Source organism: Monodon monoceros, unplaced genomic scaffold (genome assembly GCF_005190385.1).
Source record: "Monodon monoceros isolate NGI ecotype Baffin Bay Population unplaced genomic scaffold, NGI_Narwhal_1 Super_Scaffold_16, whole genome shotgun sequence".
In the NCBI taxonomy this organism is placed as follows: Eukaryota; Metazoa; Chordata; class Mammalia; order Artiodactyla; family Monodontidae; genus Monodon; species Monodon monoceros.
The window spans coordinates 61,686,602-61,703,175 of NW_021703772.1; the positions used below are offsets into that span (position 1 = coordinate 61,686,602).

At 44.2% G+C, this 16,574-nt stretch overlaps 1 protein-coding gene across 1 annotated transcript in view; it reads right to left on the reverse strand.

Annotated features, from left to right (window-relative positions):
* Positions 1-16,574, reverse strand: part of MYO3B (myosin IIIB) — a 474,746-nt gene that overhangs the window by 104,202 nt on the left and 353,970 nt on the right. Inside the window, exons 31-32 of the mRNA XM_029225906.1 lie at positions 8,633-8,734; positions 4,287-4,389 (exon numbers count right to left, since the gene is read on the reverse strand). Coding sequence (XP_029081739.1) covers positions 4,287-4,389; positions 8,633-8,734 — 205 coding nt within the window. The remainder of the gene's footprint in view (positions 1-4,286; positions 4,390-8,632; positions 8,735-16,574) is intronic.

Consider the following 16,574-nt stretch of genomic DNA (forward strand, 5'->3'; position numbering starts at 1 on the left):
TCAGAAATTATACTGGGTAACATCTTACTGAAAAACCTGAACAAACTTTTTGGCCAATCCAATATAATATGCACTTCTCCCATAGGGTTGTTGTGAGGATTAAAAAGAATCATACATGTGAAACACTTAGCATAGTGCCCAGGAAGTTGTTAACAAATACCAAATATTAGTTGTTATTATTTTTGGAGACAGAAGATCCAGATTCAAACCCCAGACCTGCCACTTACTCTCTGTGACACTGGGTGACCCCCATGCTAGCTGACTGGGGCAGGAGTAGGTAAATCTGATGCCTCCAACCCAGCACTCATCTCTGGTCCAGCATTTGGGAGCTACTTGATTAGCCTTCCCCATGTTCAGTTTACTCATCAAGAACACCACCCAAAAGATCCGTGTGTGAGTTATGTGAGATAATTGTGGGAAAGACTTGCCATCGCCATAAATGTTGGGTGACCTCAACACGTCCCTGTCGTACTATCCTCACAGTATTTCTTGTCATGTCTGGGTCTTCCTTATAAACTCTTCCTCTGATTTTGCCTTCCCTCCATCATTCCCCAGTACTTATCTGCTCCTATCACTACCCCTTCAGGACTCTTCTGGAAAACTTTGCTGGTTGCTTCTCCAACCCCTTTATTCTTTGAGTACTTTCTCTTGCAGAAGCTGAAAATGCTCACTTTCCCAGCCTCCCTTGCAGCTCCCCTGTGGAGCCACCTCTGCAGATTCTGGCTGATGAGATGGGATGGGAATGTCCTGGGGACTTCTGGGAAAGGTCTCCCTCCTAACAAGAGAGAGATTCCTGAGGAGAGGCCCCTTTACATCCATCTCTTCTTTCCTGCTTTAGACAATGCTATGTGAACAAGTGATACTTACCACACTGCTTCAGCCACCTTGTGCCCCAAAGTGGGGGTATCACTGACGTGCTGAGATAGCAGAGCAAAGAGATGGAAGGAGCCTGTGTCCACATCCCTGAGTGGCCAACCCAGCACTGGAACTTCTCTCTTTGGACCTCTTATCCTGAGGGATCCTTGGATCTACTGAGTTCTGTTACTTGCCGCTGAGAGCATCACCACTGGCATGACCCAGTTCTCTTCTCATTATGCTCTGCCTGCCCACCCCCCACCCCGCAAGATTTCCTTCCTTTCGATCCCTGACTTGATCCATCCACAGGGCGTTGAGGTGACTATCAAACACAGCAGGAAAAATGAGCCCCCAGCCCCCTGGGGCAGGGATGTCCTGAAACACTATCTGATGCGTTATTCTGGATCCTGTTGTTGCCACCACCACTTAAAGATTGAGGAGGAAGAACATTTCTTTCATAAAAATCTGAATTCTGAAGAGTGGTCTTGGAAGTCAGCTTGACTAACTTATTGAGACCCACTGCATGTACTGGAAATAGGAAGAATGAAGACTCAGCCCTCACCCTTGAGAAGCTGACCTGCTAGCACATGGTCAACCACACCACCAGGCAAAAACAGGAAGAGCCACAGAGAGTGATACACCAAAGTGTGGTCTGAGGACACAGTCTGTGAATGTTACCGCTCACAATGTCGTAAGGGCTAGCACCAGAATGCAAATCAATTCAATTCATTACCAAGTATCTTGTTTCATTTGGCTGAAATTACGTGTGTGTGTGTGTGTGTGTGTGTGTGTGTGTTTGGGGGGGGTTGGTGACAAAACTTTCTTGATGAAGAAAGCAGTGGATTGATTTACATTTGGACACAGCTCATTATTTTGTTGTGAACCAGCACGTTGGGTAGTACTGTCATAAATGGACTGTGACAGTTCAAGGAGTGTTAGAGAGAATTAAGGTCTCTGTGGAAGAAAGGGATATGATGATGTATCTTGATGAAATAGGTAAGAACTGAACAGAAAGGAGTGGGAAGAGAGAACAGAAGTAGGTACACTGGTAGGAACAATATGAAGTCTGACTCCAGGTAGCCAGAGGGTGCATATAGGGTCATACAGGAGGTGAGTCTGGAGGACAAATTGGAGCGAGACAGGGAGGGGCTTGCAACAGCAGACTGAGGAGTCTGAACCTCTTTTGGTCTAAAATGGGAAGCCATTTTTATGTTCTTTGAAAAGTCAGAGTAGCTTTAGGACAATTGATCAGGTGTCAGAAATGAGAGCTGGTCTGTAAAGAGGAGCGAGCAGAGAGAGAGACAGAGATAGACGTAGGCCTGGGCCAGGGAAGGATGATAAGAAAGTGACTGGAATGGGGTTAAGTGAGAGGTAGGGATCAAAAATGAGCACCAGGTTTGAAGACCAGGTCACAAGAGAGCACTGACAGAAGTGGCAAGGTCAGGTGAGCCGGAGGAGGTGCTTGGTGGACTTTTCTATTGAGGCTCTGGTATGTGGATCAGGAATCCATGGGCAACAGGAGGTGGGTGTAGGAGTGTGGAGCTCAGAACAGAGATCTGATAATCACACTCACTCATCTGAGAGTTGGCACCAGAATACACTAGTGAGAGAGGATATCACCCAAGGGAGAAGTAGAGAAAGAAGACAGTCAAGGATTTAGAGAACTGTATACATTTCAAGGTGGGTGGAAGAGAAGAAGGATAAAGATGGAGTACATCTTGGAGAGAGAAGCTGAGGACCGCGGTGCTGTAGAAACCCATGGAAGAGTCTGGTCCAAGGAAAGCACAGCACATGGCACTGAGAGCTGTAGAGCGTGATGAATATGAGGCGCCTGTGACTGGGAGCTGAGCTTCCCAAGGATTGTTTGAGGGATGTGGTGAGGGCACAGATCATATTTCAGGTTTAGGGAGGGAGGGGTTGGTGAGGGAATGAGGCAACTGAGCTGGATGTCAGTCTGAGGAAGTCTGATGGTCAAATAAGAAGAGGGAGCGACAGGGCCAAGGGCAGGTTTTTGTTAGAATGGGGAGAGGAATCAGCAAAAGGGGAAGAGGCAGCAGAAAGAGAAGATGTGGCAGGAGGGGCTGGGCTCCCTGATGATGGCAGGGCCTGGAGGGCAGGGACACCACAGAGGGGTGAGCCAGGGAGGGAACCTACGGTCTTTTGAGATGGGAGCAAAGGAAGAAAGGACAGCTGAACAGAAGCAGCGATTCTAAGGTGGAAGGAAGGGAAGTGGATGTTGCTCACAGCACTGTCCTGATATTCTGCGTAAAGTCAGTCATCAGCTGAGGTTGACGGCAGTCAGGCTGGGGCTGGAGCCATTTCCCAAACTGGTTCACTGATGTGCCCAAGATCAAAGAACTGGAAAATGCTAGCTTTAGGACCAGAACCCAAGTCTTCCACCTGCCAAGTTCAGTGGTCTTTCTGCTGCAACGGAAATTCTAAACTTTGGTATTCTAATATGAGATGTTAGGTCTATACTATTTCATCAAGTACGCTTAAATAAGCTATTCTGACTATTTAGGAAAGGACAATCTGCCCTCCATATGCGTGGGTTTCGCGCACATCCAAGGTTGGTTGAATTTGCGGTTGGGAAACCCATGGATATGGAGGGCAGACTCTACCGTGACATTTTATATATAAGGGACTTGAGCATCTGCAAGTTTTGGCGTCCATGGGGGCTCCTGGAACCAATGCCCGCGGCTACCGAGAGACAACTTTAGTCTACTTTGAAAGCAGCTCGAGCAGTTTGAGACCACTAGTGAAGGACTGAGAATTTAATTTGTCAAGTTTCAAAAATATTAATAAGATGTCTCAAAAAATTAAGAATTATTTTTAAAAGTTACAAATCAAGGCCACCTCTTTTTCCAGGTGAAAATATGCGAAGAACTTTCTAATGGCCTGCTTATTTCTCCAAAATCCTGGAGTAAACCTGTAATAAAAATGATACACCCTTTTTGCATTAGCTTAAGCCCACAGTTTTGTTTAACCTCAGGCCTACTGCCTTTTTAGGCTAGGCAATTCTTTGCTGTGGAGGCCTGTCCTATGTACTGTAGGACGTATAGCAGTATCCCTGGCCTCTACCCACTAGATGCCCTTAGCACAAGCCCCTCTGCGAAAAGTTGTGACAACCAGACATGTCCCCAGAAGGAGAGGGGGAGAGGGGCAAAACTGCCCCCAGTTGAGAACCACTGCTTTAACCTAATGAGGCCAAGTACAGGTTTCACCATGAGGAGAACCCACAAGAGAGGGTTGTAGTCAGGTTGCCCTGTGGAACAAAGACTTTTGCCCACAGAGTAATGACCTCTGACATGGAAGAATCTGATGGGCAACACTTTTTGGCTCCACTCTCTCCAACTCACCAAAAGAACACAGTGTAAGAAATACTGTTGTTTCATTAACCATTGGAATGAAATCTTATGGATAAGACTCACCGATCTTTCTCAACGATAGCAGGAGAGTTGCTTGAAGTCTCTGCATGGCCATTGCTGGATTCTGCTTGTGGACTGCTTTTACGATCGACAGAGCCCCTCAGAACTGAGAGAAAGCAAATGAGTACTTAGAGGCTAAGGATAAACTCAGAAGTAGGCAGGGTTTACTCTCCGCCGCACCTCTCTCCCCGTCCTCGTGCTGCTCTCTGACTTTCTGCAGCCTTTGTCTAGGACACCTCATCAAAACTGACCTGTTCTGTGATTACAGGCCTTGCTCAGTACTCGGTCCCAGCCAGCAAATTGGATAAAATGACTCATCTATAGGAAAACAAGCTACCTCTCTTTGACAACAGATATAAAGAGCGGGCAGGTTGGAAGCCCCAAGGTGAGGTAGATGGTGAAGGCAGCAGCACGCAGTAGCTGGAACGGTGCAGTGCTAGACAGAGTTAGGAGACCAGCCTCCATTCCCGGCTGGACTGGGCAGGGCTGCCCGCTGATGAGGACGGTGGTCGAGAAACACTGTCACAACATGGCTAGGATTACGGTAACTAGGGAATTATTCCAGCGGGAACTCAGTTCTGTATTGTGATTGAGGACAGCTTACCGGTGAGTTTCTCAAGAGTCGGGGGTCACAAATACACTTCCTCCTTCCTGTGACCATGGCAGCCAGGACTGACTAATCATGGCCCCTCTCTCTTGAACTTTCATTCGGCTTCAAGTTCCTTTCTAACACAACGTTTCACATCAGTGGTTCTCAAAGTATGGACCCCACATCATCACGGCTAATCGAGAACACATCTCATGAAGCATCAACATCGCCTACAGACTTGTTAGAAATGCAAATTCTTGGGTCCCAGCCCTGACCTAAGTGGACCAGAAAGTCCAGGGGTGGAGACTGGCAATATGTGTTTTTAACAAGCCCTTGAGGTAATCAGGATCCATGTTGAAGTTTGGGAGACACTGCTCCAGATCAACAATTCTTAATCCTAGCTGTACATTAGAATCACCCAGGAAGATTTTAAATATGCCTGAACCCAACTCCCAGAGATTCTAAAACTGATCTGGTGTGGGGTTGGCATCATTTTTTAAAAGCTCTCTAGATAATTTTAAAGTGTGGCCAAGGCTGAGAACCATAGTTCCATGTAGTCACTACCAATCCTTCAGGGTTGTAAAGAGACTCTACACTTATTTGCTATCCTTATTTCAGATCATCTAGAAACATCCAAACCAAAATACAACCAATGGAGATAATCTTTAAATTTACCAATTGTGACATATTGTGGAAGGTACATAAAATATAAAAAGTTGATGTTATAATGATGAAACATATAACACAACAAAAATGGAGTACAGAAAAAGAAATATGGAAATCAATTGTTTTTTGTGTTGTCTATTCTAGAAAGAGTATGCTCTGATTCTACATTATTGGTTTGGTCTCTTAGGCATATTTATCTCTTGTGTAGAAGAAATGTAATGCTTTTTCGCTATCAGTGGTAGATAAGACCATCTGTTGTTGTTATTACTATTGCTATAAACACCAAAGGGATAAAAAGAAAATTTTATATGGAACATTATTACATTTTTATTATTATACACACGCACACAAACATTATGACCAAACAGTGAAACAACAATATTAAAAGAAGGGGAAAAAAAAGGAGAAATCAAGAAAAACAGCCTTTTAGAATTTCATGAGCTGATCCCCACCCCTGCCCCCCACCGCCTTCTCTTGATAGATGAACTCCTCTGGTTAGAGGACCAGGCAGGTTTCCTCTCCTGGAGATTCTAAAACATTGTTTGGCCCAAGCTCGCTTGTAATACTGCGCTAAGCAGCATAAAATCAAGAACTGACATTAAAAAAAAAAGAGAGAGAAGCCAACTTCAGGGGCACAAATATCTGTCTCCTTATTAAGAAGGAAAATCGACACAACTCATTTTTAACCTTGTTCTCTGGCCCAGTTCAGCAGCACCAAGGGCTACCTACCACTCACTGATCAAACCCTAGATGGTCTTGCCATGTGGGAAGTTGAGGGTGCTATTGTCTGCACCTATTTTGAGATCCTCAGTATGAAAAGGAGCAATTCGGAGAAGAAGAAGCACAAGCAAAGCTAGGAAAGACCACCAACCCCTTTTGGTTTGGGGCTGTCCTTAGGAAGGTGCCCTTTCCACTACCAGGAAGAGAGAAGGCAGTAACACCTTTATTTGGAGCTTAGCAAAATGCCCCCAGTTACTTTGCCTGGGTTTCCAGTAACAACCCATAGAGTTTCTATTCGTGTAATTAAAGGGAAAACTCATTCCTTGTTTCTTATTCACTTGCACTTCAGTCATCAAAATATTGATTTTTTAGAGTTATTTGAAGTTTAAAAACCAAACAGAAACTTACAGAATATTCTTATTAAAGCTTAGATGAAGTCTGCCCCTCCATCTCCCAGCTCTGCCAGAAGAGCAGGGGTAAGGATTTGGGTCAGAGTAAAGAGATAAACTTAAATAAGAAGGAAGTAATCATTGTGTTGTACACCTGACACAAACATAATGTTGTAGGTCAATTATACCTCAATTTTAAAAGTTTTTCTTTTAATGAATAAAAAATAAGAAGGAGGTTGTCAAACCATTGAGTTCAAAGCAAAATCCTAAATTGTCAAATATTGTTAAATATGTCTGGTGACAGTTGGAATCACCTGGCATCTCTCTGGCAAATTAATTGTTAAACAAGGAGATTGGAGAAATGGAGCTATGGAGAAAAACAGTAGAGTAAAATAGGGTGATTCATTCTAAGTGAGTAGATCAGGTTAAAGGAATTAGACCAATGACATGGCTGAGAAAACTAAATGGTGAACTTCAACAGTTCACAAAATATCAGACGTGAGGTATGTGCAGGTGTGACCACAGAGGCTCCTCCAGACATGGGTCTCCTGTCTTCAGGGAAGCATCCTTAAGTATTCTGGTTAAGTGGAATAAAGAAATACTGGGAGGGACTTCTCTGGAGGAGTTGAATCCTTCCAAAATCAGGCTGAACTCTAGAGCCATTCATATTTCCCAGGAAAATTGAGCCAATTCTCCACTGGACCATTTTGAAATAAGATGAAAAAGCATTTGACCATCAGGAGGAAAAAAAAAAAAAGAAAGAAAACAACATAGCAGGTGTTGCAAACTCAAAATGCCTTTGGGGTCACTCAGGTAACACGAATATGTGTAGTGTCAGGCAGAGGATGGGGAGTAGTGGGGTTTGTGGTGAGCCAGAGGACGTACACCCCATCTGAAGACATTCGGGTTCAATGTTTTTGTAAAAAAACAAAACAAAAACTCTGTGTCTGGCCAAACAAAACATACCTGCGTGCTGATTGCAACAGGAAGACTCCTATTTCTGACTTCTGCTAGGGAGAAAGGGTCTAGACTGCAGGTCTGTAACAGCTAGACATCCTTTTATGAAAATGAAAAGTGTCTCACCGTCTCCACCTCCATGTCTCCTCAAGTTCAAGAAACACTGCTGCTCCTGGGGCTCTCCCTGTCCTTTTTTTCCCACACCCTAACCTCCTTGCCCCCAGGTAAAGCTCCAGTTGTGTATTTTCTTGAAACCTAGGCTGGGCAGCAGATTCCAAAGGAGCTGGAAGCGCCCAGAGCCTCGTCACTGGGCCTGGCGGAGAAACTAACCACAAACTCTACCGTGAAATCCAGGGCAGCTCAGCTTCTCTTCCCATACAATGCTAGCATTAGCGTTAAAGGTTATATTTTTAAAAATCGTAGCTGCTTCTTCAAGCGGAAGTCCAGGGAACTTCAAACTGAAAAATGGGAGGATTCTAATATTTTTTAAATGTTTGAAAACCACTGATTTAGTCCAATTCTCTCATTTTACAATGACGGTAATTAAGGGAAGGCTTAGACCAGATACCCAAGTTTTAACTTCTTGTCCACAGTGTTCCTTCCCCCCATGAATGTTCTCAATATGTTCCAGTGTCAGGACCATAGAAAGATCTTCCTGAGAAGCTAAACTTTCAGAAGGTCTTAAGGTAAATCAGAGAGAAACATGTCAGCGTCTGCTCTAAGAGGATGGGTGGAAGGGAGACAGCTGGTACAGAGAGCTGCAACTAGACCAGTTTCCCCAGTGAACAGGTAACTGGGCACCCAGGACAGCTGTGGAGGGAGGGCTTGAGCTTATCTCTGTCTACTCTCTCCCCTTCTGTGAAATCACCTTGCAGAGTCCCCTGCAAGGCTGCCTGTAGGCTGTCACCTGTAGGAAAAAAAGAATGCCCGACAGAGAGTCCATATCAGGTGATCATTTCCAGCTCTGGAATCTTCTCTGGAGTGTCCACAAATACAGGACACCCATCCCAAACCTCTAATGACCTCACCGTTGTGGTCGCCGGGCTCACTGCAGTCTTGAACCTGGGCAGTTCCCCTGGTGCCCCCTGCAACGGTGGGGTGTAGATCACAGCTTTGGTCTGAAGGGCTCCCTGTGGAATGAAACAAAACAGAATCTTCTCTAGGTTATGCCCTACACCTAGACGAATTACCAAAGTGGGAGATACAGTGTGGCTAGGGAAACACTTTTCTTATGGTTTGAGGCTCTGAGGTGATGAATCTCACCCATGGGTTTAGTGTTACTTTGAAGATTTAATACAGTGTGGTTGTGAAAGGGCACAACTATAGGGAACAGGAGAATTAGTAACTGTCTTGGCTGGACTCCCTACTAGCTTGGAGACATTGGGTAGGTTGGGTAACCTCTGTGTCTCACTGATTGCGTTAGTCAAATAGGGAGCTGGGAGACAAATAGAGGTCATGCGTGTACTAGGCCAGGGTTCCTGGTTTGACAACTGGATGGCCTTCCTGTTGCCTTTCAGTTTCCACCTGAGAGTAAAAAGAGAGACAGGTCTCCTACTTCCCTCCAAACATCTGCTCTAGGGCAGGCCTCTTTTGTGATGCAGTCCTGTTCACTGACCTTTGTGGGTCAATGGTCAATTACTCTGCTATGGAAAAAACAGGCTACACACAATTCTTAGTCGAGGAATGTCACCACTGCAGCTTTTCATCATCCAGTTTAGCTTACTTCGCGTTGATGAACACCTAAATACTTCTCTACCAAGACAGCTGATGGCTTGGGTGTAAAGGTGCTAAAGGGATGTTCCCGGCTGTCCCATGTCTTCTTCCATGCTCCACGACCCTCAAGGTCACAATGGGTTGAAGATGTCCCAACATCTCAGACCACCTCAAGTATCTGGAGAGACCAGGTCCTTTCCAACTGGATCCCTTGGCTTTAGAAGAAACCATCCTGCCAGCGGGGCCTCCTCTCCACAGAGGAGACCGTCTTTGGGCTCTTCCCTTAGGCATCAACCTAACTCTGTCCCATCTCCCTTCTCCCTGGCCTGTGATCTAGACCCTGTTTTCTCTCTCGTCTGCACCTCCTCCTAACTCTGGCTGTTTCCAGTTCTGCTGACAGTGCTTCTAGATACGCCATATTAGAATATTTGGGATCTCTGATCTTTCTCCTTTTTTATTTCCTCCAATGTGGTTTTTTTCATGCCGTCTCTCTCCCTCTTTCTGGATGGCTCTCCTGCTTCAAGCACTGCTCTCCCACCCAGCCATGTCTCTCCATTCCTTTAAGGAGGCCCAGTAAACATTCCCGTGTTAACTAATGCCGGCTAACTCAGACTATACTTAAGGAGGCACACACAGTCCCTACCCTCATGGAGCTTGCATTCTGACACAGAGAGTGAGAATAAAAAGAGATATCTACCTGGAACCTCAGCATGTGTGACCTTACTTGGAAATAGGGTCTGTGCAGATGTAATTAGTTTAAAACGAGGCCCTACTGGATTAAGGTGGGTCTTAAATCCAGCGATTAGTATCCTTATAAGAAGTCCACGTGAAGACACAGAAAGACACAGGGAGAATGCATGTGACAACAGAAGCTGAGAGTGAAGTGATGGGCCTAACAAGCCAAGGGATGCCAAGGATTCCTAGGACCCAGAAGGAGCTAGGAGAGGGGTATGGAAAGGATTCTCCCTTAGAGCCTCCAGTGGAAACCAATCTCAGTGACACCTTGATTCTGGGTTTCTAGTCTCCTGAACTGTGAGAGAATAAATTTCCATTGTTTTAAACTACAAAGTTTGTGGTAATTTGTAGCCCTAGGAAACTACAAAAATATGAGAAGGGGGAGCTGATGGATGTTAAAGGTTTAACTAGAAGAAAGAGGAGAAAAAGATCAAGTATGTGCATTCAGCTTGAATTGGCTAGCAAGGTGGGGATGGGGTGGTGGGAGAAAAACTAGGAACAGGAGCTAGGGAAATGGCCATTATTTGTATTTAACAAACACAAATGTATGAATTATGATGTTCCATCCATTGTCCTAAGCCCTTTATAAAAATTAACTCATTTAATCCTCATAGGAACTGTAAAAGGCAGAGACCACTATTGTTCCCATTTTACAGCTGAGGAAACTGAGGCACAGGGAGGTTAAATGATTTTCCCAAGAAAGTCACACACAGCTAGAGAATGGCAGACTCAGGGTTCAAACCTAAGCAGTTTTGCCCTAAAGTCTGAATTCCTAAATATTACAGGGTACAGCCCATTTATTTAAACATTTAAAAATGATTAACCTCCACTGTCCTATTTTTTAATTGACAAATGGAAATAAAATTCAGACTATTTCATTCACATGTCTGGGCCTTTAAGGGTCCCACAGATTAGCCGCTGCAGAAGGAGGCTCTGGCCTGGTGTTTGATGACCCACCTAGAGGACAGACTCAGGCATTATTTCCAGCAGGGACACTGGGTAGGTTTCCTGGTTGGTGATCTAGGCTGGGTAAGCTTTCCTGCCTTCACCACGGACCTGGCAAAGGTGCCCACTGTACCTGGCAGAGAGGGCGCATAAAGATGAGGCGTAGAAGCCCAGCCCTCCCCTCCTCACCACTGCGGGCCAATGGCGCGAGGACCCTGTGGTTTCTGGCTGGAGTGACGGCTGGTCAGCAGCCATCTTATCAGAATTTAAAGAGGCCAACTTGTTGGAGGTCCAACAGGCAAATGCCACCAAAAGCAGCACAAAGTCGAATTCTTAAAGAATAGAATCTCATTGACACTTATTTTCCCCCACTACAGCTGCATCAGGAACCCTGGCCTCCATCTCCACCACACAAAACAAGTCTAGTAATTTTAGGCCTATGAGAGCATTTTCCACTTTGATTCTTCACTACTTAATTCCAGTTATTATTCCAGTCAAACTTTGACAGAGTTCAAAGAAAGTCTTGTCTGGGAACTGCTTTCTCTAACTTGGAGGCTAAGGAGGGAGGCTTTCCCTCACCCTAGAGGTCAGTTTCTTGCCTATCCTGGAGCATCACTGAGGGATTTCTCTTCCATTCCAGCTTCTAGGGACTGCCTCTCTCTTCTCTCCCAACTCCCAGCAGCCTCAGGTTGGATTCATTTCTTATAATTTATGCTCTGCCTGTTTCCAAAAAGGACTTGGGGTGGGGGAGCGTCATAGATCATTTGCTCCTGTGGCTGTGTTAGTTGGCTCTTAGTACTCCTCTCAAGCCTGTGGTAGGCGTGTTGGTCTTGGTTCCATCTGAGACCGTCCCCCCTTGTTAAAAAGTGTGTATTTTTAGAGCAGTTTTAGGTTCACAGCAAAATTGAGGGGCAGGTACAGAGATCTCCTCTAACCCTCTGCCCCCATGCATACACAGTCTCCCCATCATCAACATCCCCCATCAAGTGTACAACTGTTACGATCCATGAACCTACACTGACACATCATAAGTTCCCATAATTACCCAAATTGCATAGTTTACATTACAGCTCGCTCCTGGTGCTGTACATTCTATGAGTTTGGACAAAAGTATAATGACATGTATCCATCATTATGGTACCATACAGAGTATTTTCACTGCCCTAAAAATCCTCTGTGTTCCGCCTATTCATCCCTTCCCACAGCTCCTCACCCCCTGACAACTACTGGTCTTTTTACTGTCTCCATAGTTATGCCTTTTCCAGAATGTCGTACGGTTGGGATCATACAGTATGTATCATTTTCAGGTTGGCTTCTTTCACTTAGTAATATGCATTTAAGATTACTTCATGTCTTTTGTGGCTTGATAGCTCACTTTTTTTCAGTGCTTAAAACTATCCCGTTGTATGGATGTGCCACGGTTTATCCATTCGCCTACAGAAGGACATCTTGGTCGCTTCCAAGTTCTGGCACTTAAGAGTAAAGCTGCCTGAATCTGTGCAGGTTTCTGTGTGGACACAAGTTTTCAACTCCTTTGGGGAAACACCAAGAAGAACGATTACTGGATCATACAGTAAGAGCATGTTTAGTTTTATAAGAAACCTCCACACCCTCTTCCAAAGTGGCTGCACCATTTTGCACTCCCACCAGCAATGAATGAGAGTTCCTATCGCTCCACATTCTCACCAGCATTTGGTGCTGTCGGTGTTGCAGATTTTAGCTATTCTAACAGGTAAACAGTGGTATCTCATCAATGTTTTAATTTGTATTTCCCTGATGATGTATGATGTGGAGCATCAGACTGTCTTCCTCTCTTCTTAAGGGAAAAAAAGCCAACATTTTTATGTTGTTTTTGTGACCACCCCCAAAGCATCCAGCAGCATGTTCTTTATAGACAGGTTGTTCAGAATGTTTGGGGGGGAAGGACAGCAGATCGGGAGTCAGGCAGTCTGAATTGCGGGAGGTTTCTTAGCCACAATCTGTAAAATGGGATAAAATCCCTAACCTACCTCTCAGGGTTACTATGATAATTACAGGAATAAGGTTAGTGGAAGTCCTTTGCATGAATGTATGAACTGTAAATTGCCATGCAAAAAGTATAAGATGTTATAAAAATAAGCATTTCTATTGGTTAATCAAGAAGGAAACAACTCTTACCTCCAGGATCATTCTGGCTTCTTATAAAACAAAGTTATTTACTTTCCTCTAAATTTTTCTTAAAAAGACAAATTTCTGAAAGTTTATAGTAGCTTTATTCATAATCACAGGAACTGGAAACAAGTGTCCTTTAGCTGGTAAATGGACACAACTGTGGTACATCCACAGACCAGAATTCAGCTCAGCAATGAAAAAGAACAAACTACTGATAAATGTAACAACACTGATGACTCTCAAAAGCATTATGATAAGTGAAAGAAGCCAGACTCAAATATCTACATACTGTATGCCTCCATTTATATGACATTTTGGAACATGTAAAATTACAGGGACAGGAAAACCATTAGTGGTCACCAGAAGCTGGGGGTGGGGAAGGGATGGACGACAGAAGGGGCATGAGAGAACTTTTGGAAACGTTCCTTTTCTTGATTGTGGAGGGGGTTACCTGACTATATGTGTTCACCCAATTTTATCAAACTGAGTTTTACTCTGTATAAATTATACCTCAATAAATCTGACTTGCAAAAAGTCACCAGAATTTTTTAAAAATAAAAGGATAAGTCCCCCTTATCCTCAAACTGGATTGTTCCTGGACAGCAGGATGCAATTGCTTTCTAACCCACGAGGAGGAGAGTCTGGTGAGGAAAGCCTTGCTGTTGACGAGGGACCCTTCACAATCGTTTGCATCACTGACCATAGCTGGTTTTGACACTAAGCACTTGGCTCAAAGTCTATGAAATGAGCAGGCTCTGGTCGCTTGTACATCTCACCCGTCACAACTTTATTGATGAGAATGGCTACCAGCTGTCACCTCTGCCTCTGCCTCTGTGCTGGGTGATTCAGACTTCATGGCCACAGCAAATCAAGCCGTGATCCTGCAATGGCTCTTCATGTTGGGGTTTGAACTCTTGGCCAAATGGCTGTCGCTCAGTTGTTATGTTGCCAATCACCCGTCACTGTGGGTTAAATGTGACAGGCTCACCAACATCTTCCAACTCTTCAGACATCTGAAAGGCGACTTGCTTTCCACGCCAGCAAGTCTGGGTGATATTTAACTCCTGGATTTTAGAATTTCTGACTTCTGGAAGGAGGTGAGGAGGAGACTTGTTATTTTACAGAACAAGTTGCAGAAGGGCCTCAAACCCCTGAGTGGGAAAAATGATGTCAGGAGCACACCACCTAAGTCGGAACAATTTTGAGGTCACTGAAAAATGTATCCACACAAATGAACCAAGCTCTCAGCGTGATGGAGAGTAGCTCTTGATAAAAACAAAACCACCTGAAATCTTTCACGTGCTATTGTTGTATTTTAATTTTTCCCTGTCAGATAAGCAAGACATAAGTTAAGATTTGGAAAATTCTCTCTTTTATAAAGGCTTTATTGTAACTGTATTTGAGATTTGACAGGTACTATTTTTTTCTTCTCCAAAAGTGAGAGAAATAGTTTCATCTTTTTGAAGTTATAACATTATTATTCTAATCATAGAAGAGTATTTCACAGACAATTTCTTTTCCCCCTCAAGTTAAGTTCATACTTAGGAAGGGGGAACAGAGAGGAAACTAACACTTACTGAATACCTGCCATGTGCCGGATCCCACGCAGGATGCTTTGTGTATATGATCTGCTATCATCTTCACAACAGTCCTGAGAATTAGACCTTAATGAGCCTCACTTTATAGCTAAGGAAACGAAGGCTCAGAAGTTAAGGAATTTCCCCCAAACCATATGACAAATGGTGGTATAGCCAGGATTTGAAGTCAGTAGTTCTGACTCCAAAGTCCACATGCTTAGGATGGTATATAAAACTCTCCCCAAAGTTTTGACTGGTACTCTATGTCCATGTGCCATATCCAAGATGGAAACCATCTAGTAGAGCATGTTCTACTAGGAAGAGCGTTCGGTAAAGACTCAGAAGAGGGCTCTGATACCAGTCATTAGGCTCACGTAACACATAAGGGGAGACAACTTATGTAGACTCTCTGTGCTTCTGTTTCATCTATTTAGGGGGAAACAAAATCTGCCTTTGTACACACAGGAGTCTTTTGAGGAAAAAAGCCTGATAATTCTTGCCATAGCACAGTTAATTTTTCCCCTGAATATTTCTTTACTGTAACTTGGATAGAGCCCAATAACTAATAAGGGTTAGAAAACGTGATACCACATTTTATGATTCTATGTGAAAAAACATGAAAAGACATAAAGGCAACTCGAGTGTGTTTTTGACACCATTATTAACCAATTATTACTGATCATAAAGTTGTTGCTTCACTCAGTGTTGAGGTGGTAAGGATACCATTTTGGGCACTGCCTTTTTGCAGCCAGATTCTAGAGCTCTACATGAGGTCCATAAAGGAGGAAGCGATTCCAAACTGAAGAGGTTCTATCCATGGGCTTGATCTGAAATTTAATCTTGAGTCCTGGGGTGCCAACTGCTGCACCAAAGTTTCATCTTGAGCATTTCCATGCCATGTCAGTACGATATCGGGCACAAGTGGACGTCAAACACACTTTGGCTTTGCAGCTTCTTCTCTGTGCATTAGGTGAATAGTACCCTGCCCTCTGCGTGTTTAATTCTAACATAGGCAATACTTTGATTCCATAGCAAAGGACATGCCTTTGCATCACAGGTTATTTCATGGCAAGAATTCTACTGCTTGTGCCCCTTGAGGTTTGGCAGATCCCATTTCTCGACAGAAACCTTGAAGCTACGGCCAGGCCTCCTCTCCGCTATAAACCACTTTCTTGAAGCCATGCTTCCGGGGCTCTCTGTATGTCCTGACCCTGCTCACAGACAAGGCACATTTCCCCAAAGTAAATCACAATGCTTGTCCCCCCAAACATTTTCCCCTCCAAAACGTTATGCCTGTGGCTGTCAGACACCAGCCACAGACCTTTATCTACAGAGAGTTAGAGAAAGCCAGACAGTGCAAGCGGGCTCAGCAGGACCCTTGTGTAGGCCTGAAGGGCACCCTGCCTTTGGTTAAGCAGAGCTTTAGAAGACAGTGGAGCTAGTGTGAGTTGACAGTTCACCTCAAGCTCAGATGCTCCAGTTAATTCTTTCCCCCAGATGCCGCTTTACTGTTGTGTGGAAATGGCCTAAAACACCAGAAAAGGATAGGCAGCTGGCTCCTGCCAAGAAGAGTTCACAATCTGTCTTCTCTCACATTTTGAGGGGTTATATTTTTTTGTGCAAGATGACCAGGAATCTTTCTAAGAGATAGAAACGGAGTGAGTAAAGAAACATTGGAATAGAGGTAGAATGACAAATAGAGATGCATAAAGGAGTGACAAAGGGCAGCTTGTTTTCCTTCTGTCTGTTCAAAGTGGACCTTTTCTCTCGATGGTACATTCACTTGACTTTCCTCTACCGTTTGGCTTGTGATCAACAACCTGCTTATGCACAGATTCGACAGACTGAA